The sequence below is a fragment of the Balaenoptera borealis genome (genome assembly GCF_965194805.1).
Source record: "Balaenoptera borealis genome assembly, chromosome: 6".
Taxonomy (NCBI): domain Eukaryota; kingdom Metazoa; phylum Chordata; class Mammalia; order Artiodactyla; family Balaenopteridae; genus Balaenoptera; species Balaenoptera borealis.
In genome coordinates this window covers 8,372,395-8,394,845 of record NC_138863.1, presented here as the reverse complement: position 1 = coordinate 8,394,845, position 22,451 = coordinate 8,372,395, and the positions used below count along the sequence as shown (strand labels likewise).

Sequence of the window (22,451 nt, the reverse complement as noted above, 5' to 3'; positions counted from 1 at the left end):
TAATATGGTTGAACTTTACGTCTGAAATTAATGTCATCTGTATCAAGATACAAGTTCACAACAAGCTAGTGATAGGGTTCCAGGTATGGTTCCTAACTTCTTCTCCAGGCCATGGGTGTGTCCAGAAAGCACTACTGGGCTGCCTCTATTGTTAAGACTAAGGGGTTCATAACACACAGATTCATCACCCCCTTTTTCCTCGTGATCTGACTTTTGGGTTCAAGATTTTGGGTAGGGACTTCCCTGGCGGTCCAGTGGTTGGGACTTTGCCTTCCAGTGCAGGGGCTGTGGGTTCGATCCCTGGTCGGGGAGCTAAGAGCCCTCATGCCTCGGGGCCAAAAAACCAAAACATAGAACAGAAGCAGTATAGTAACAAATTCAATAAAGACTTTAAAAACAAAAAATGGTCCACATCAAAAAAAATGTTTAAAAAAAAAAAAAAAAGATTTTGGGTAAATAAAAGACAGCGCTCCGCACAAGAACACAGTGATGAATCGTGTTTAGATGACAGGAAAAGTGGTTTTCCATTCATTAGATAGTTGATTGAGTAAAACCAACTTGCAGTTGAAATATGCTTTAATAAGTTTTCTAGAACATAAAATTACCCAAACTCTACGTGTGTTATATGCAAAGTTTTCATAGAAAGTGGTTTTGGAGCATGAACCTAACACAAGATAAATTCTCTCCCTTGTTCATCTCTGGTTATATTATTAGGTCGCCGCTACCTTGCCCAGAGCACGAAGGTGCTGCGGATGCTGGAAGAAAGGCTGAAGGAGGAAGACAAGGACGTCATCACCCGGGAGAATGTTCTCGGGGCCTTGCAGAAGTTCAGCCTCAGGTGCTGACCGTGCAGTAGGTCATGGTGGCACCTGTGAAATCAACTTAGGGGTTTCTTAGCCACTGTTTTGTGCTTATTTGGTCCCAGTGACAATCCAAGATGCAGGTGATATTTTTCAGTGAATGCTTAGAAGAGGTTGGGTGGCTTTCTGAAGAAGAGCTGGAAAGCGTATCTCGGATCCACTAAACCGTCCTGCTCCTACACTCTAAAGCACTGTTATATTCTCCTAATGACCATTATCTCGTGCTGACCAGGTGCTAGATGCTAGATTGTGTCTCAAGCCACGTGCAAGGTTTGGAGATGAGCACATGAATGCACCCTGATAGAGCCTCCACCTGCAAGTGCTCACTGTTCACTGTGGGAGAGGCACGTGTAAATGCACAATCACAGTCGGTGGGGTAGGTCGCTCTGTGGAAGTCAGGGGTGGAGCCTCCTGGGTCCTGGTCCACCCATCTCAGCCACCTGCCCTGTAGTCTCAGCCTGGACCTGGTCATGACTTGGGAGTGCTCCACGTTAGAGATTTAAAACTCAGACACCTCTTCTTGAAGCAGATCTGATGTCCTCCCAGAGCTTTTTTTTTCCTAAATTGGCAGCATTATTAAGGTGTATTTTACATACCACAAAATTTACCCGTTTTAAGTGTACAATTCAATGATTTTTGGTATATTTACCGAGTTGTACAACCATCTCCACAGTCTAATTTTAGAACATTTCCATCACCACAGAAAGAAACTTCATGCCTATTTGCAGTCACTTTTCATTCTTATCCCTCACCCCAGGTAACCACCACTCTGTTTTCCATAGATTTACCTGTACTGGTGTGGTCTTTTGTGACTGGCTTCTTTCACTTGGCATAATGTTTTTGAGGTTCATACAAGTAGCATGTATCAGTACTTTGTTCCTTTGTGTTGCCGAATAACATTCCATTACATGGATAGACCACATTTTGTGTATTCATTCATCAGTTGATGATATCTTGGTTGTTTCTACTTTTTGGCTATTATGCATAATACTGCTATGAACATTTGCATACAAGTCTTTGTGTAGACCCATGTTTTCTTTTCTCCTGGGTAGGTATCTAGGAGTGGAATTGCTGGGTCATATGCTAATTCTTCCAGAGTCCATATTCCCTGATGACCACCTGACTCTCTCGTTGACTACTAAGAATTTAAGTACCTGAGTCCCTAACTTTTTAGGGACTGTGGTTAACATCTGACTGACTCTCACTAATAACCTAAAACCTGAAAAGGGACATATTCTAAGTGTGTATATGTTTTGTGTGGGGAAAGGTGTAGGTATGTAGTTCCTACTATTTGCCATGTCCCTGCTGATGAAAATTTCTTGTTCTACCTATATGAATTGAAAGAACTATAAATAATCTCCAGAGTTATTACTTCCTCAGATCATAGGAACATGTTTCTGTTTGTTTATAAAGATGATTTAGCTTGATGTTGACTATATTTGAAAAACTTTTAGAAATTTAATAACTGTAGTTATTATAGTTCTTAGTCCCATAAATTCTTAAGGTTGACATGATAACATCCACTGTAACACATTATGATGAGGCACTGGATTTTGTAAGATTTTCCACCTGGACCTTGGGTAGAAAATAATTCCATATAAATTGTATTACCCAGGTTACTAAACTACCCTTATTCTATAGAGATCTGAATCAAAATGGTATCGAGCTGGTTTTATATGAGCTGGTCTTCTTTTTTGTATTTCTTTATTTTTACATAGCTCAAAGTGCCCAAACTAGATTATATAGACTAGACTTTAGGTAAAAATCTGTTTGTCAGTGAACTATTTCTATGACTCTGTTTCCTGGGTTAAGTAGACCAAAAGCTATCAATAAATACTTATTAAGTATTTGAAGTAATACGCTGCTAATTCTAAATATTGAAAAGGAAACTTTCGGAGTAGGAAGTCTCCTTACTGCCTTATTTTTCTTTAAACCTTTAATAATATCCCTGAAAGGTAAAGAATTTATTGTTGTAGTTTCCGTTGTACAGGTCTAACAATAAGATACTCGCCAGCGTCCGTAACTTCTGTGAAGTTTCTTTTCTGATGGGCACTCACACTGCTATGTACTCTCACGTGAGAGGTTTCTTGCTAACTCCCTGCAGGCTGTTTCATCCTAGGCGCCCACTGCAGACAGCGATGATTCGAGACGGCCTCCTCTTCTGGCTGATTGACGTCTTGCAGGAGCCCGACTGCCTGTCTGACTACGCGCTCGAGTACTCGGTGGCCCTGTTCATGAACCTCTGCCTCCGGAGCACAGGTCTCACTCACTGTTGCCGTCCCCCCGCCCCCGGCTCTGGAGAACCCACGAGCCTGATGTGGTCTGCCTTTCGTCTCCCTCCCAGAAAACGCAAAACAGAAAAAGAGTGTGAAGCATGTCCAGCTAGGTAGAAAGCTATTGAATCCCTAAAGCCAAAATACCACTCTGGCCTTGGAAAGAATAATTTATATATGTATATATGCAGTACCCACATTAAGAGGAGATTGAATTGCATTACATTTTTCTTCATCTTCATTGCATTATTCAAAGGTAGGAAGTGAAGAATTATGATCTGTTTTATCTGGAGACAGAGAAGCATGTTCCCAAGATTGCACAGGATTAAGCTGGTGACATTAAACCAGGCTTCCTGCCCTTAATCACAGTCGCCTTCCCCACTCCACCTCGTACAGACAGCAATTCCCACGTGACATCTCACGTCATTTACGTCTTGATCAATAAAGGGAGTGATTTTAGCTTTCCTGCAGGTTCCATCCCACTTAAATGATCTGTTCCCTGGGATGGAAGAAGCTTCCTTGGAGAGGTGCCACGTCCGGCCCATGGCTGACCTCTGTCTGAGCAGCAGCCCTCGTGTTGGGAGAAGGTTACCTGGATAAATAGCTCAGGGGTATTTGTTAGAAGCTCCTTCACCCTCAGACGCCTTGGAATCTGAACCACCTAACTGTGTGTTGTTGAACTTACTTCTATCTTTTTTAAAAAAGTAGCATATGCAAATTTCCTAGCTTTAAAACATTTATCAGATTATAATTGGCTTTTCTTTATTATCATCAGTTTATTTGCAGCGATTGTCATGATGATGTTTGGAATTTCTGAAATAGCTGTAGGATTTTTAAGTGATGGCGTGTGCACTTGGGAGGAGAGCATGGCTCTTTGACTCATCGAGCTTTCAGTGTAGTGAACAGCTCTGACCTCCTGATAATAAGAACTGCCGCCACTTGCTGAGCACTGGGAGTGTGCCGCCCTATGCTGCGCTGCCTGGACGTCCCTGGCGGTCCAGTGTTTAAGACCCCGTGCTTCCAATGCAGGCGGCGCAGGTTCGATCCCTGGTCGGAGAACTAAGGTCCCACAGGCCGTGGCGCTCGGCCAAAAAACCCCCAAAAAACAAAAAACTGATGCTCTCTTTATGGCTCATGCTCCTGTCTCCTTTTCTCATATTGCTTTGGGAAACTTTAGTGTTAACATCCTGAGATATACTGAGCTACTTAATTCTACATCGCCCTTTGAGGTGGACGTTAATAATCCCCAAGGGACCCCAGAGGAAGAAATTGGGACCCAAATCGGTGAAGTGACTCATCCAGGGTCACACAGCTCACAGGCAGAGGAGCCAAGGTTCATATTCAAGTCTGCCTGACTTGAAACTGTGCCTCTGAGTTTAGACATGTCCTGTTTTGTTTCTCTCTTTTCCTCTTAAAGGGAAGAACATGTGTGCCAAGGTGGCGGGCCTCGTGCTGAAAGTTCTTTCGGATCTGCTCGGCCATGAAAACCACGAGGTACCCGGTCAGCGCCGTAAGCCCCGGGCTTGGGGGAGGGTGGCCTGGGGTACTTACTGCACTTGCCCTCTTCCAGGTATTTGTATAAGCTACGTCAGGGCTTTTATCATTTTTAAATTCTGGCACCCAGAGCAGGAGGCTGTCCCCTGGCTTCCCGCTGTGAGCACGACTGCCGTTCGCTGGCCTGTGCTGCTCCCTCCCGGGGGTTGTTTCTTCCTCCTGGTCACCTCCCCCTGCTTCACTCCTCCCCCCATGTTGACACTCCTCTGTTGGGTTTCATATATGTCCATGGACATGTATGTAACCTGAAAATATATTTAATATTATGGGTGTGTTCAATTTGTATAAATAACATTGCCCTCTAAATCTCATCCTTTTCTTCCATTTTCACTGTGTCTTTAGGACCTTTCTCTGTTGCTTTATGTACATGTAGGTCGTTAACTCTCGCTGCTGCACAGGAGCCCCTTGTTGGCAGCCCTCCCGTTTCACTTAACCAGTCCCCCAGGGGTGCCCCGTTTGCTTGCCTTCACCCCTCTGCTGCCACAGCCGTCCTCGGCGGACGTGGCCGCACTTCCCCCTCGAGGGCCCGAGCCGGAGCTTCCCTGGGGCATAGACACCCATCACCGCTGGCTCACCCCACGTGTCAGTCTTGGGTCAGAATCCTGCCAAACTGTCCGCAGGATGGCCGTCCTTGCGTCTGCTCTCATCCGTGTGGTGCTCTAGCCAATGGGCGGCAAGCCCTTTTTCAATAAAATAGAGGTGTGGATCTGCTAACACACACTATGATTATTCTCTCACCCGCTTTCTACAAATGCCTTTGTGGAAACCATGACATAACTTTGCACCTGAAGCCAAAACCTCCACAAAGATCTGCCCTCTTTAGCCAGCTCTTGATAGACGTTAAGAGTCAAACAGAGAAAAAACCAACAGGAAAAAAAGGATAAAGTGTATAAATGGACAGTTTACAGAACAGTAAATCTTGATGGTCTGTAAATATGAAAAGATCTTCAGTTTTGCTAGTAGTCAGGGAAATGAAAATAAAAACAACTATAGGATGTCTTCTCTTACCCATTAGATTAGCAGAAATGAAAAGTGGTAAGAAATCCAGTTCTGGAAAAGAGTGGTGGGAAATGAGACCGCCCCCACTGCCGCGGAGAGACTGAATGTAGCATGCAGTCCGCTCGAAAGGGAAAGCCCATTTATCAAGCGGCTGCCATGTACCACGTCCTGTCTGGCTTGATGTTAGGGTTACCTATGTGAGTAAAACATGGGTCCTGTCCCTGAAGAGCTCATGGAGAGACCTAAGTATAAGTTTAAAAATATACTAAATCCTGGGAGTTAGCTGGTGGCCTAGGGGTTAGGATTCTGGGCTTTCACTGCCGTGGCCCGGGTTTAATCCCTGGTCAGGGAACTGAGATCCTGCAAGCCGAGCAGGGCAGCAGGTAAGTAAATAAATGCTGAATCCAGCGCAGAAGCGGAGGGAGGTATGTACAGGGAGCAGAGCAGCCTGTCTGGGGGCTCAGGAAAGGCTTCCTCTGAGATATGTCTGAGCTGAGTTTTATTTTTTAATTTTTAATTAATTTATTTATTTATTTTGGCCACACCGTGTGGCCTTTGGGATCTTAGTTCCCTGACCAGGTATTGAATCCGCACCCCTTGCATTGGAAGCACGGAGTCTTAACCGCTGGACTGCCAGGGAAGCCCCTGAGCTGAGTTTTAAAGGATGAACCATAGGTTTCCAGACAGACATATATGGGAAGAGCATTGCCAGCAAGATGAGCTGCTAGAACCAGGCCAGGGTGTGTCACAGTGTGCTGGGTGTGGGGGGCAGTCCCTGAAGTGGAATCTGTGTAGTGTGAATTCCAAGTGGCAGGAAGGGAGGAGCAGAAAAAGGTGATATAGAGGCCAAACCTTGAAGGGCCCTATGTTCTATAGTAAGGAGTTAGGACTTTCCAGGTAGTTTCTACGGAAGGTTCCCGAGGTCGGGGGAGGGATGATTTGGCCCATGCTGTAGAATCTTGGCAATGATATGATGGTTGGATCAAAGGGTGAACATAGAAGGCAGAGAGGCCCTTTTGGAGATCTCACGTAGCCTAGGTCATGGGCGATGATGTCTGAACAAGGACTGTAGCGGCACCTATGGAAAAGAAGGGTTCCTACTAAACATGGCTTGGAGACCCAACACTGGAGGGTAAGAAGAGAGAGGAATGAGTGATGCCTCCAAAGGTTCTAGCCTGAGTCATCAGGATGACATTAATTCAGCAATGACATGTAACGGGAGTAAGCTTCGGGAGAGAATGATGCTCTTGGTTTTGAACTCTTAGTTTCAGCTGTTGCCCTGGGACGTGCCAGTGGAGATGTCTGTCATTTGGAGACCTGCATCCTGGAGCTCAGGGAGCTGTGGAGGTGGCAGTGCTCGCCTTCCTCGCTAGCCAGGCTGTTCTCAAGGGTAGTGTGTGATGTTTGAGTTGTATGGTATTTGAGAACCTGCAAATGACTGTTTTTTCTCCCCTTAAAGATACAGCCGTATGTGAATGGAGCTCTGTACAGCATCCTTTCTATTCCATCCATTCGTGAAGAAGCAAGAGCAATGGTAAGAAAACGTGCTGTGGGATCGGTCAGCTCCTGTCAGTGCCACGTTCAGAGGCTGTTAGAACAAGGGGTTCCTGACGGGGCCCCAGGGAAGGGCTTCAGATAGCTTCTGAACTCCCTGAAATTGTATCCCAAATACATATTTGCAGTTTTCTGGGGAGAGAGTTTGTGGTTTTTATCAGATTCTCAAGGGATCCCAGCCGACAGGATTAAGAACCACGGCGTCAGAAGTTCCTAGCAGGTTTGTTTTTTGGAAAGTTGTAGACATTTTAAAAAATTTAAGTGACTCATTTTAATTGGGGGCTTTGGGAATGCTTATGGATTTCATAGTAGGAGAAGCTTAGCAAGAAAATGATGAAACGGAGAAAATCATCACCCAGATTCACCTCCAGGCTTCCTGGAAGAATTGTGGCAGTGAGACCTGGAGCAATCAAAACACTCCTCTAATGTGCAGGCATTCTGATAGCAACCAGGTGGAACAGATAAAACTGATAAAACTGTCTGGTTGGAAAAGAGTTAACTGAATATTTAATGTGTTTACTTTAGTGTTTATATTGGAAGCATAAAACAAACCTCAGGTGATCAGCATCTTCTTTTGAGATGACAAACGTTTCTAGATCTAATCAAAACCATTGGAGTTTTGTCCTTTTTCCTTACGACATGTGAAACCGTGTGTGCGTATTAAATGCTTAGAATGAAGGGATTAAATATATTTCCATCGTCAAAACACAGGCTAAATTCAGTTTGAGACCAATGAAGCATGTTCTTCCACTTGGCTTTGCTTACTTAGAAGAATTACTAAATCTTCTAATGGGTCATCTACAGTTACATCAGCAGTTATGCCAGAGACAAAAACTTATTTCAGAGCCATTCTGTGTGGTCACGGTAAACAGTGAAACTTAATTGCCTACTGCTTTTAAAGAAAAAAAGAAATCTGCTTTTTCAGTACAGAACAGGGGAAGATAAACTTGATTAATTTCTGCATTATGGTCATTCAGTCAGGTCAAAGAGAGGAATTGTCAACCAAGGCAGAGAACAAGGAAGAAAACATGTAGGTTTAAGAAAAAGAAAGAACAGAGGTGACATGGAGTCCAAAAGCATGAAGGGCAGACATCCAGGGCACGGGGGTGGAGAAGGCGGACTTACGGGCAGGAAGGGGACAGGCACCAAGTGGGGGGAAGGGACTTGCTGTTGTCGGACACGAGAGGGGTGGCCCTTAGAGATCATCCAGGCCAGAGAGAAAAGAGATGGAAGAATGGGACAGCCTCAGAGCCCTGTGCACCAATATCCAGAGGTCTCACACGTCTGTCATTGGAGCCCCAGGAGAGGGGAGAGAGGTAATGGGCAGAAAAAGGGTTGAATAAATAATGATGAAAAACATAAACATAATAATAAGGCATCTAGGAAATTCCCAAATGTTTGGAAATTAAACAGCACAATTGAATTAGTTTTCTATTGCTGCATAAAAAATTACCCCAAAGTTTAATGGCTTAAAAAAAATTACTGCCTCACAGTTTCTATGGGACAGATGTTGGGGAGCAGATTAGCTGCGTGGTGCTGACCAAGAGTCTCTCCTTTGATTTTAGTGAAGACTTCAGCCGGAGAGCCGAGGGCACAGGGATCCGCTTCCAAGCTCGCTCTCGTGCTGGCTGTTGTCTGGGGACCTCGTTTCCTGGCCAGGGGACTGCCGCATAGGGCTTCTCTCCACATGGCAGCTGGCTTCTCCCTGAGGGACCCTAGAGAGTCAGAGAGTGAGCAAGACAGCAGCCAGTCTCCTTTATGACCCAGTCTCAGAAGTGGTCGCGGGACCGGCTCGGGTGCAGTGTGGGAGGGACGGCCCGGGAGCACACATTCCAGGAGGGGGGTTTGTCTTGAAGCCTGGCTGCCACTCGCTTCTAAGTTGCCTCTGGATCAAAGAAGTCGCAAGGGAAATTAGGGCTATTCATCTTTTGACATATATCGCCAATATTTCCCCAATTTTTCGTTGGTCTTTTACTTACGGGGTTTTGGTTATATGACAGCTTTAATTATAGTTAAATCCATTAATATCTTCCTTTATAGTTTCTGACGTAAGTTTCTAGACAGCCTCTGAATTACTGACTTTGAAAAGAAAACGTAGACCACTTAGATAAAGGTGTAAGTAGCATACGCTTCCCTCTGGCATTTTAACAGAGATCAAAGTCATAAGCAAATGGAGGAAGGTTTTGGACACTTCACCTGAGTAGTTACCTATTTATTTGTAAGAGAGGCCTCTAAGGGAGGATATGGCTTCAACAGAGCTTTTCTAAAACCCTGAGATTTCCTCTCATTTCACTCTTATCCTTGAAGAGGTTTTTAGATTGACAGAGGGTATTACATCCTTTTCCTTTATTATAAAACAGTAATAAAGGAAGCCAGACAGTGAGGAGAACACGATCCATAACCTCACCAGCCTAACACCTGCTCACACGCAAAGCCGGGGAAGAGGTGGCAGAACAGACGTTCAGACCGTGCCGGGTGCGTGTCAGCACAGTCCTTCTGGAAAGAGGTTCAGCAGAACACGTGAAAAATTATGAAAACCTACATATTTTGCATTCATTCATTTTCCTCTGGTTATTGATGCAGAGGAGAAGAGCTGTGTGCATGAGGAGGCTCATTTCAATTTTTTTTTTTTTTTTATAATTTTATTTTATTTATTTTTGGCTGTGTTGGGTCTTCGTTTCTGTGCGAGGGCTTTCTCTAGTTGCGGCGAGCGGGGGCCACTCTTCATCGCGGTGCGCGGGCCTCTCACTATCGCGGCCTCTCTTGTTGTGGAGCACAGGCTCCAGACGCGCAGGCTCAGCAGTTGTGGCTCATGGGCTTAGTTGCTCCGCGGCATGTGGGATCTTCCCAGACCAGGGCTCGAACCCGTGTCCCCTGCATTGGCAGGCGGATTCTTAACCACTGCGCCACCAGGGAAGCCCTCAATATTTTTATAATAGTGAAAAACCAGAACATACATGTCTGGTAATAGAGGAATTGCTAATGAAATTGTGGTTCTTTTGCTCACAGTATTAGTAGCTATTGAAGATGATAATGAAGAAAAGCAGTATGAGACAGTATGGAAACTTTATTGTGTAATGAGGGATAAAAGCAGAATATGACATTATAATAACTCTGTGTTTGCAACTGTGTAAAACATTTGTGTGCTTGTAGAAAATGAGAAAGAATACATAAAAATTAGATTAGTACCAAATGCCACTATGGTGGTCTTAATACCAAAAAAAAAAAAAAAAAAAAGGAGAAAAAGATACATGTGTGCCCTGAGGCCCATTTGAACTTTAAGAGACCACCAAGATCTGGGGCCGGAGAGCAGATGCGATCAAGAGGGCCACCCTAATGCTACCCCAAGGCCTCCTGCACCCAGGGCTGGAGTAATTGTCAGCCAGGAGCTCTTCCCTGGGATCGAAACCCCAGCCAAACATTGCGCCCTGGGCTGGAGCAGACCAGATGCTCTGTCGAGGCTCTCAGAGTCTCTGGGAGAACCAGGGAGCTGGGCTCAGAAGCCACAAAGCCAGGAGAAATGCCCACACACTCCACGGGGCTGCTCCAGTGATATCCCCACCGTGCCTTGCACCAATGCCCCGGGCCCAAGCTCACACTGCAATGCCAGAAACTCTGCTCTGCTGTCCCTGAAGGGCAGGATGCCGCCTGCCCAGCTGTCACAAAGACGTGTGTTCCCCGTGTGCCTGATTCTTCACATTGCCCACTTCTGAATCAGTCTCACATGGGTGCATTTGATTGGCAGGACCTAGGTCATCTGCCTGCACCCTGGCTGAAGGGAGCCTGGGAATGCTAATATTCTGGCTGCGGCCTTGGGAAATGAACACATTGTAGAGAAGCTGTTTTAAAAGTGTTCATCAGCTACAAAAGTTAACAGTTGTCCATTACAGTTGGTAAGCCTGTTTGCTGTATTCCATGGCATCCATTATGTGTGGGCCTTTCAAAATTAGTGTGGAGGGCTTCCCTGGTGGCGCAGTGGTTAAGAATCCGCCTGCCAATGCAGGGGACCACGGGTTCGAGCCCTGGTCCAGGAAGATCCCACATGCCGCGGGGCAACTAAGCCCGTGCGCCACAGCTACTGAGCCTGCGCTCTAGAGCCCGTGCTCTGTAACAAGAGAAGCCACTGCAGTGAGAAGCCCGTGCACCGCAACGAAGAGTAGCCCCCGCTCAGCACAACTAAAGAAAGACTGTGCGCAGTAACGAACACCCAACACAGCCAGAAATAAATAAATTTATTAAAAAAAAAAAATTAGTGTGGAAATCTTACTGAGAGAATAAATTGATATGGCATTTTTAGAAAGCAATTTGGCAATATGTATAATAGTCCTCAAAAATATTAATATTCTTTGCCCAGTAATTCCACTTCTGAAGCTCCATACAAAAACATGAACAAAGATTCATGTATCAAAATATTCATCACAGCATTACTGATCATAGTGGAAAACAGGAAACAACCTAAAGGTTCTCCAAGGCTCTGTCCTGACCCTCTTCTCTTCTCACTCTGGGGCCACCGGGAACCTTGTTTGCTCCCTTGCTTCTGGGACCACCGCGAACCTTGTTTGCTCCCAGCTCTCTCTTCTGAGCCAGAAACCACTACCAGACACAGCAAGCACAGTCTCAACCGCTTATTAAGCATCTCCTATGTGCCAGTCGTCAGACTAGATGCTTTTTTTTTTTTTTTAGGTATAATTATGAACAGTGAAATGCACAAGCCTTACATATACAGTTCAATGCATTTTGACAAATATATATATTTACATAACCAACACCCAATTATATCCTTTAAAAATCTCGTGTTAACTTGAGTTGCCATCCTTATTTTATAGTTGAGGAAAAAGGCTGGGAAGACTTAAATAATTTGACCAAGGTCACACAGCTAGTTTATGGGGAAACGAGAATTACAATCCAGATTTAACCTTTCTAGAAGGTAATGCTCTGCTTTAGATGATGGGAACTCACCATGTTCAAAACTGCACTTGGCACTTCTTCTTTGATTCAGTTAGAGCTGTTGATTCCAAACTGGCCTACCTAAAAAGGAGCTTACTGGCTCAGGTAACTGAAAAGTCCAGGCATAAGCTTCAGGCACAAGCTTCAGGCACAGCTTGATCAGGATTCACATGTCACTTGACCCGTTTCTCTACCAGCACCTCTGTACTCTGCTCCCTCTGCTTTGGGTTCAATATCAGATACACTTTCCCCTCGTGGGGGTAAGAAGGCCTCATCAGCTCCAACCATACATTCAAGTCCCACAGAAAAGAGGAAGGAGGGGAAATAGACATTTATGGTCAAGTCAGTACCTTACCTCTACATGTCCCTGGAATTCTGTTAGTCAAAATTGAAAATTCTGATGTCAGTGTTTTGTAGTAAATAATACACACTGTAATGACTTTATGATTATTTTGATAGAAAAAGAATGATGGCTGTTTAAAAAGAGGTTCTATTTGTTCTTTTACTTCTCTGAACATACGGTTTTACTTTTCAAAGACCATTTTTGGCCCTAAAATCCAGAAGGCAGTGTATAACTACAGGGAAAACATGGGAGAGAAACCAGCTCCCCAAACAACATACTGCCAAAGCTAAAAGGAAGACTTAACACAGTAAAATTTTACAATAGCTTTTTAAAAAATAAATGTGTTATAATTAGGTCAGATAGTCAACCAAGAATAAAATAATTTCCTTGTGAATTGTAAAAACAACAAAAAGAATGTTTAGAACTGAGCAGAGGATTTTTATTGTGCATATCCCTTCCTCCTGAAAAAAAAAGTTTTTTGGTTTTTGGTTTTTGGTTTTTTTGATTAGGTGAAACTACTCCATTGAAAAGTAGTTTCCCCCCAAAACTGAAATGTTAACTCTTACTCTCTCGCATGCTTCTAGGGAATGGAAGACATCCTTTGCTGCTTCATCAAAGAAGGCAATGCTGAAATGATCCGCCAGATTGAATTTATCATCAAGCAGCTTAATTCAGGTCTGTTTAATGCAAGAATCTATTATGTATCTTTTGAATCTTTCACATATGCTAGAAAGACACATGGACTTTCTTAGAGGGGCTTGTCATGTCTTAGAATTCATTCAAGAGGCCTTAAGGGAGGTGCAGAGACCCAAGTGAACCCACAAAGTTCAGCCAGGTAATCAAGGCCACTTTGTCCCATGATCAATAGTCTCTCATCACACTTTTGGCTTATAGTCAACAAAAAGAGTTCAAAAGCAGTTGCAGAAACCCTTCTCTAACTGGAAGTTCTCTTTATGTGGGCCTCCCCCTCCTAATTATTTCCCCCAGACCACTAGGGCGGCTGTCCCAGGGTCCAAGGGTCAGATAATAAAAACAGATGCCAATCTTTCTGGCACCACCGTGGAAAAGGCCCTTGTCCTCCCACGTTCATTCACTCCAGAAGAATTCATGTTGCCAACCAGCAACGTGGGAGGATGTGATCCCCTTTCTTCCATAACTGTGACCACCCACATCCCATAATAAGCAGGAAAGGAAGGTAAAGGAAGCCTTGGGTGGGACCGGGTGGTGGGGACGCTCTTAGCTCTTCCTGTGGCCCCCTGATGCCTTGATCCTGACTTGTACACATGCCAGAGGCACCTGACACTGCCAGGATCCAGGGTCAAGTTTGTCACTTACGTCTTTCTGCATGCCCTGGTCCACATCACTGAAAGTCCAAGTGCACAGATTCTGTTCCTCACACGAACGCAGGTAAAAAATGAATCTCCTGATCTCTACTCTAGTCCCAAGGCAGCAGCTTGACCAAGGCCAAGCAAAGGGAAGTGCCTGAAGCCCTTCACTGGAGGAAGCCCACAGGTGGCTCTCCCAGCTCCTGGTTCACAGCTGGGGCTGCACAGGGCAGTTCACTTGGGGAGATTTGAAAACCCCCAAGGTAGCACCCCACGCCAATTAAATCAGAATCTCTGGAGGAGCCCCAGGTACGAATAGTGTTTAAAACTCCCAGGTGACTCCAGTGTGCGGCCCTGCCTCGGGGGGACACAGAAATGGAGAGGCAGAAGGAGGGGTTTAGAGGGCTCCCCATCAACAGGAGGCGGCCGGGAGAGCAGCCGGTGAGGTTAAACCGTGGCTGCCTTCAGGCTGGGGGCCCATTTCCACTTGAATGTCCTCCCCTTTGGTTTTTATGGAGCAAGTATAATTCATCCCAGATTCAGGTGGGCAAGGAACAGATTTGTATTTTCTGCAGCAACTGCATTTCTGACTTTGCACTTCCATTCTGCTAGGCGGGCACATTGAAAAAAATAATAAGAGGAAATAAAACCTAACCTTAGTCCTGGCAGAGGTTACTCCCTAACCTTCTCTGTGCAGGCCACAGTTTGGGAAGGCAGGGGAATGCTGGGAAGAGTTGTTGCCTATCTGCTCTGAGGTCGCTAGCTATGCCGAGACCTCCCTCCCAGGCCAGGTGTCCTCTTCAGCGTCAGGGTCAGGTTTGGGTTGGGAACCTTCTTCAAGGCTGACTCTGTTTCAGTCAGTCTGTCAAGACACACTCACCTCTATTTCCTTATCAGTCTTCCCTCCTCCCAGGCAGCCAGAAAGCAGGGTGCCTTGTCTCTCTAGCCAAAAAATCATCTCTTCCTCTTACATAAAGCCGGCCCTTGGACCAGCATGCTGACAAATGTGAAGATGAGGGGTCAGTCTACATTTCTGTAAGGGATGTGCTTTAGCAAGAAGTTGTCCTGGACAGAGCCAAAGCCTTACAGCCTTGTGTGTTCAGGACAGACTTGGCATCTACCTGCTCAGCTCCGGAAGTTCCAGTTTAAATGGAGTGCCTACAGTAGTTCTTTTCCATTTCAAGCACAGAAGCTGTTCTGTATCCATAGGACAGCGGCAGGACTCCAGAGATGATTACCCAGGAGTCTGCTACTTTGAAGCAAAATTAGAAAGTCACTGAATATTTGGGTGGAGGACCAGATACATACACATGAATACCTTAGGATACCTGTCAACAGCCATCAAGTCAAAATGAATCTACAAGCATCATGCTTAAACCTAGAGGAGGGAGAGCTGGAGAGTTTCCAGTCTTCATCCTCAAGGGGAAATTGATAGCCGAGCGTGAGTTATGAGTCATTTACTAGTTTAAGATAGGTGAATCTTAAGCTAGTAAATCTAGTTTTAGATTTTACAATCTTTTTTTTAAAGTATCGACTTTCTTGTTTTATTTTAGTGGACATGAAAACACGTACATGGGTTTTCATAATTCAAGTCCATCTCAATCCTCTAGCACTCTTTTTCTAGTGGAGTTTTAAGGTCCTCAGGTACAAAAATTCCCATGTATTTTAGAACTCTAACCCCACAGGAGGGGAAGGACTGCTCTGGCGAAGCCTAAGGGGAACTGCCGGCCTGGTGATGTGACAAGTGGAAGTGCAGGGCCAGCAGCAGCAGGGAGTTTTGTCCGTGACTCCCGCGCTCAGCAAGGGGGACGGGCAGATACCAGCCGGTCACCAAAGAGAGGACAGGGCGACCTGACTGGTCACTGGGCAGAGCAAGGCGGAGCCGGCTTCCCCGGAGGGCCCTCAGGAAAGAAGGGACGCTGGTAACTCAAGCGCCCTGTTGTTGGGCCCACAGCCCAGGGAGCAGTGTGGGAAGCAGGACTCGTGTCCCCGTCCTCCCGGAGAGGAGGAGCTGAGAGGCTCGTAAGGGACTTGAGTTCACAGGACCGCATTGTTCCGAAAGTAGGTTGAGTCTGAGCCCACAGGGGAGTGGGAGGGGGCAGTGTGGCTGGACTAGCCTGTGGCCTCATGAAATATCTGAGATTCAAAAAAAAAAAAAAAGGCATTTCCATATTTGAAGAAGAAAGGTTTAATTTACAATTGGTAAATAGAGCAGCCTCCCCATTGTGAAAGCCACTTACCAGAGGTGGGAAGGAGCAGTGCTGTTCAGGGGCTGGGAGGGCATAGACGTTGGGTTATTAGGCTTCAGTCCAGATGCAGGTGACACAACATCCTCCAGTATGCAAAGCAGCTTCCACGACACCGGCACAGCCCACGGTAGGCGTGCGAGCCCTGCGAGTGTCCTGCTGGCTTCGGTCCAGCCGGGTCAGTGGGGTCCTTCCCTTCAGAATGAGGGCGGCGTCGAGGACAACGGGAGTCCCGGCGTTTCTACGCATTCCCTTCTAGGACATGGCTTTGGGGTTTGGTTAAGTCCACGTGCACCCGCCGCCTTCCTAAGTGTGCTGGGCGGTCCCTTCAGCGCCTTTGTTTCCTTCTGTCCTCCTATTTCCTGTCTGATTTCCTTTCCTCTCCTTTCCGGCTTTCTTTACTTTCATGTCGTCCGTTCAAGAAATGAGTGATAATTAGGAAGGTGCTGAGTAGGTCAGGTGCTCTGGCCCTGGGGACTCACCGTCCAGTGCAGTGGGTGAGAAATATACCCAGACAAGTCATAGCCATTCATTCATTAGTCACATGGTACAGAGAATGGTGACTCATGGGCTGTAGATGGATTTTGACATGACAAGCTTTTTCATTATTTTTCCTTCAGACCTAAAAGGTGGTAAGTACTGTCAGAGAGTTCTAGAGAAAATGCTGAGAGGGAGGTGACTGCTCAGTGAGGGATCAGGGAAGACTTCGTGGAGGAGAAAGTAACCAGCTTCTACATAATGCCTACTGTGTACCTGGCCCTGGGCCAGGTGGTTTGGTTCTGCTTTGTTGTAAAATGCCCCCAACAACCCTAGGAAGTAGGAGGTCTGATACCCATTTTACAGATGAAGAAACAGAGGCTTATTCTTTCTCTGACTCCACTGTGCTACTAATTTATTCCTCTTTTTTAAACTCTTTTAAGATCTAGCAATGAACCACGGGAGCCTTCGGGAACTCTGCCTGCCATGATCACTACCCCAGCCTCTGTGGAAAAATCATGGGATTTAGAAATAGACTTTGTTTGAATGTCAACTCTCACTTGCTGGGAATGTGACCATAAAAAAGTCCTTTATCCTCTGTGCCTCTATTTGCTATCTGCTATAAAATGGGAATAAAAGTCAACAAACTCTCACTGAGGATTAAGTGAAATAACACATATGACGCTATCTAGTACGATGCTTAGCAATAATACTAGTTTACTTTCTTTCCCCTAAGTTACTCTCAAATGATATGTTGGCTTTTAATTTTTCTCATGCTACTACTAATGTGTTCTGATAAAAATGGAGAGAGATATTTAAAACTGCTTAGGAGGATATCAAACTATGGCTGAAATGGTACCAGCAACATGACTGTTTTGCTGTAACCTAACTCTCACTAGGGTGTTAACGTGTCTCTGCAGCGGCTAAAGGATTTTGTTGACCAAGCCTCCCAACTGTGGTTGCGGTTATTCATTGATTTTTTTCTTTGTAGAAGAGCTATTGGACGGTGTTCTTGAATCTGATGATGACGAAGATGAAGATGATGAAGTAAGTTGGAGGCTCTTGACACCACATAGAAAACTCGGGCCAACTATTCTGAGTCTCTTCCTTGCCTTGGAAAGTTAGTCCAGAAACGGAGCTTTCGGTCCCTGCTGCGTTACTGCTCACAGTTCTGTGGGTCGGCTAGAGCTCAGCCGGGCGGTTTTCTGCTGGCCTCTCTTGGGGTGTCAGTGGCTCTTCTCCGCGTCTGAGCTGGCATCGCGTCCGCCACGGGGCCCTCTCCACGTGGCCTCTACTCACTCAGCTGTCCATCCTGGACTGCCTTACGGGTTGGGGGCCGGGCTCCAGGGGAAAGAAGTGAAAGCTTCCAGTCCTTGTGTGCGCTCAACAGCCTCCGAACGTCACTTACGCTGAGTTCTGCTCGGGGCGCGTGCCAAGACCGGCCCAGACCGGCCCAGACGGGGGGCCGCGGCAGTTAGACGGCACCCACACGCGGCTGCAGGGCGGGAGGACTTGCGGGGGGCGTGTCTGGAGACGGTCGGCCGCACCCCGGTGGGCTTGCTGCGGCCAGCACGGAGAGGCCACACTCTGCGGCACTTGGGTGGATGGGAGGCTGAAAGATGACAGGTCTTCAGCTGAGTCTTTTGCCCTGAAGGGGCGTGAGCCTCCCCTGCCTTCCCCGTGGGTGTGAACGTTGGGCCAGGAGGCTCTCCGGGAGAATCTCCAGGGTGGGAGTCCGGGGCTTGGGTCAGAGCTGGCACAACCTACCACTTTACCCTGTCATTTGCATTCCTTTGGTGTGGGTTACCTCAGCTGTGAAAAATCTGCTTACCTGGTGTTTTAGAGCGTGAAGGTTCAGAAGGAGTGAGCCTGAGTGAGTCCTGTGAAGTGGTGTAGAGAATGGTGACTCATGGGCTGTAGACGGATTTGCACATGACAAGCTATTTCATTATTTTTCCTTCAGACCTAAAAAACCCATACATGGCTGTCCTCTCTTGTTCTCTGTGGTAGTAAGTGATTTGCATTCCCTCTATTTTGTGGGGAGCATTTATTCCTGAAGTGAACGCTGGAAGGTGCGTTGTTATTTGGAGCTGTGGTCTGTCCATGTAAAAGGTGTGTAGAAGCCAAGTTTTTGTTCACTGATGGCATCAGTGGGGGAGACAGTTCATTTAAGAGCCCTCCAGCAACGAGGACGGCTCCGCCAATGAGGACAGATCTGTGAGCGATTGTCCCTCTGCAGGCAGCCTCCCGCCTGCCATTTTCCTAATGGGCTGTAGGTGGCGCCAGCGGGTGCCCCTGCTCGCTGCAGTTCTGGACTTCGGCCGGGCATCCGGGCCCCTTCTCCAGGCCCCTTCCTTTACAAAGGTGGATCCAGAGAAGGGAGGAGGCCAGCCTAAGGTGACACAGAGCTGATGGCAGTAAAATCTGGTTTAGAACAGGGATCAGCAGACTTTTTCTATAAAGAGGAAGCTAGTAAATATTTAAGGCTTTGCAGGCCACACCGTCAGCTTCATCCACCCAGATCCACCCGTTGTAACACAAGGTAGCCATGGACATTACATAAATGGTTGAACGTGGCTGTGTTCCCATAAACCTTTTTTTTTTTTTATGTGTCCTGAAGTTTGAATTTCATATGATTTTTATGTGTCATTAAAATTTTTTTTCAAACATTTAAAAATGTGAAAATCCTTCTTAGTTTACTGGTCTAACGACCACAGGCCATTGTTTGCCGACTCTGGAGAGAACCCAGCTCCCTGACTCACTGGCCTTCTCAGGACTGTGAAAAGACACCGCCTGTGTGTCTCACCCTTCAGCACTGTTTTATATTATACTTTGAGTTAATATCTTAATTATTTAATTCCAATAACTTTTTGTCCATAAAAAGCTCCCCTCAAGATCTGTTTTTTCCCCCGTATCTGTTATCCCTGTGGGGTGGTTTTATTTTATTGCTATTAACCCCTTTGTTTTTGTACTGCAAGGGAAAATTGATTTGGTTCAGCTGTTAATGATGGAAATTCAACTTTTGGAAATTTCCCTGTGGAAGTTATAGTCTATGGTAAATGAAGGAATATAGACATCTTTTAATTTTCTGGACTTTTTGCTACTCTGTGCAGATTTTTATTTTAAGAAGCTAGTGTTTGAAAATATTTGTAGTGATAATTAGAATTTTCAGAAGATTTTTGAAAGGGTTTAGCTGGAAAATTACAAGGAAAGGACCTGTCATTTGGGGCCAAAACTTGACTCTCTGTGGTGAGCTCAGGTCGGCAGGTTCTGGGCTCTCCCTCTGTCATGGTCCTGACGCGCACTGTGGAGGACTAGCCAGGATGACCTGGGAAGGAGCCAGCAGGTCTCTACTTTACTCAGCTTTCCCCAAGGCCAGGTGTTAACTTTTTAAACTGGGGGCGGGGTGGGGGTGGGTATGGGTGTGGGGAGAAAGTGAAAGATGCTTAGACTACAGGAAAATCTCCAAAAATCAGTTGTGCAAGTCACACTGTTGTTGGAATGTGTCTGTCACTTCCCAAGGTGACAACTTTGAAGGAGACAGCAAAATTATTTAAACCCAAAACACAGATAACGAAGCCACTGTTTTCAGTTAGCTGCTTAGTGCCTCTAAAGGTAAAATGGCTCTAGGAGGGGCCGGAGGCCGGGGTAAATTATGGCTGCCTTGCCTTACATTGAGCTGAAATCTGTGCCCTTGCAACTTCGGCCACTGGGCCTGCTCCGCTGGAGACTCTCAAGGATCCCCAGATGCAAAATCTGATTTTTCTCTCTAATTTCTAAAAATGTAATGACTTGTCCTGATGTATTAACACTTATTTAGTTATGTCTGAATACATATACATACACGTACCAACATAAAAAGTTAACTAGAGTTAGTTTTTTTCTGACTTGTAGACTGTCTAGGATATAACGTCAAATGGAAAAAGGAAATTGCAAAGTAACACGAGCAGTGTGAGTCAATTTCAGAAAAAACAAACTTATAAACACACGTCCTGATGAATTATATACCTGCTCATATATACGTAGCAGAAAGGTGTGGAAAGTTACACCCTCTTAGTTGGCACTGGAAATTCCCTGGGTGAGGTCTGGGGATGAGGAAGTGTGGCTGAGAGGTGAAGAAAGGCCTGGATCAGCAGGGCCCAGGGCTGCAGACTCACCACGTGAGGTGAGAAGTAAGAAGGGCACGCTGGATTTAGTGGACGGAGGTTGGCTGCTGAGCATTTTTGAAGACTAACGAGGCAAAAGCCAAACTGAGTAGTTGAGGAGCGGGTGGGAAGTAAGAGAATGGAGCTAATAAGTACATACAGCTCTTCCCACAGGTTTGGCTATGAGCAGGGGAAGAGAGTTGGATGGTGGCTAAACAGGGCATTTTTGTTCTGTTTTCATTTGGGAGATACCTAAGCATGTTAAAATGCTGTTTGGGAAGGATCCAGTTGAGAGGGAAAGGTTGAACATTCAAAGCAGGAGGAGAGAGAGAGGATGGCGTCAGAAGGACAGGTGTTTTCATTATTTTCTAAATTGCTTCTTATACTCTTCTTGGACCATTTAAAGCTCCAGAGGAAAAAAATACTATCATTAGATAAGCTTGGACAGTACCTAGGAGAGAATGGACAAATGACAACAACAATTTAAGGGTTCCAACGCATCTCACCTAGTGCTTTGAAGAAATGTGTTATTATCTAATACAGTTTATTTTTATATTAAACATAGATAATATGTTCCCAAAGGGTCGAAGGTGAATCACAAGGAGTCCTGATTCCAGTATTCTCACCACAAATGGCTCACGTTTTCTTACAGTTTGAGGCGAGTTCCTTGTGTCTAGCTCATAAGTGGCTTTGTAAGTGGAGATGAAAGGCCTTTCTGTGCTATTCCAGAAGATTGATTTTTAAGACAAATATTCTCCCCTCTTAACAAAACAGGTTTAAAGGCTGGGTTAGATCAGCCATGGACATTTACTTACTGGTTGCCATGAAAGTGACAATCATGTGCTCAGCAGTTCCCTTCTCTATAGACTTCTGAAATCTAAGAGCCATTCACTTGCTTATTCAACAAATATTTGAGGACCTTAAAATAACATTATTCTAGGAAATAATGGGGCAGGGATCCAAAAGAAATTTAAAAGAGTATCTATGGTTTAAAATGCCTCTAAGAGTTTAAAATCTAGATAGGTGCGGTAATAAAGCCCCTGATAATAGCGTGTGTGGCATCTCCACGTGCCAGGCACTGCTCTAGGCACCTTACACGTACTATTTACCCGTTTATTCCTCACAAGAACCCGGTGACAGGTGCTGTTATTGTTCCATTTCACAGACAGGGAAACAGAGAAAATATGTCACTTGCCGAGTTCACACAGCTGATAATTAAGTGATGCAGCCAAGAATCAAACCCAGGTGGTCTGACTTGTCCGCACTGTTAACCACTACATGATTTTGTCTCTTACGAGACATATATAAACAGTTAGCAAATAATAGAAAATAAATATGCGCTCATAGGTCCGTGAATGTGATAGAAACAAGAAGTGCTGCAGAAATTCGGAGTACTCAGAGAAAACTGGAAAGTGGCTGTTTTTTTTGTTTGTTTGTTTTTTTAATGTTATATTTATTTATTTATTTATTTTTCACACCCTGTATTTTATTTTTACAAGAGATAAATAGACTGACACCAAGCATTGTACATGGATGACCACAACAAAAGCAACAATGATTGCAATTACCAAACATGAAACACACTCATACTATGTCATAATATTGACTTTCAGTCCAGTGATCCTCCACTGTGACAACTCCTTTACTTTGCAGTGAAAATTGATTTGTATATTCTTTGCCTCTGAGTCCTTGTGGGATTTTTTTTTTTTTTATTCAAACAGAAAGTCA

The 22,451-nt window shown here is 45.3% G+C and overlaps 1 protein-coding gene across 1 annotated transcript in view; it reads left to right on the top strand.

The window, feature by feature from the left end:
• The window catches only part of ARMC9 (armadillo repeat containing 9), a 152,218-nt gene that overhangs the window by 59,721 nt on the left and 70,046 nt on the right, over positions 1-22,451 (top strand). The window contains 6 exon segments of the mRNA XM_082396418.1: positions 715-838; positions 2,980-3,119; positions 4,551-4,627; positions 7,146-7,220; positions 13,115-13,205; positions 17,570-17,625. Of these exon segments, the coding sequence (XP_082252544.1) occupies positions 715-838; positions 2,980-3,119; positions 4,551-4,627; positions 7,146-7,220; positions 13,115-13,205; positions 17,570-17,625 (563 nt within the window).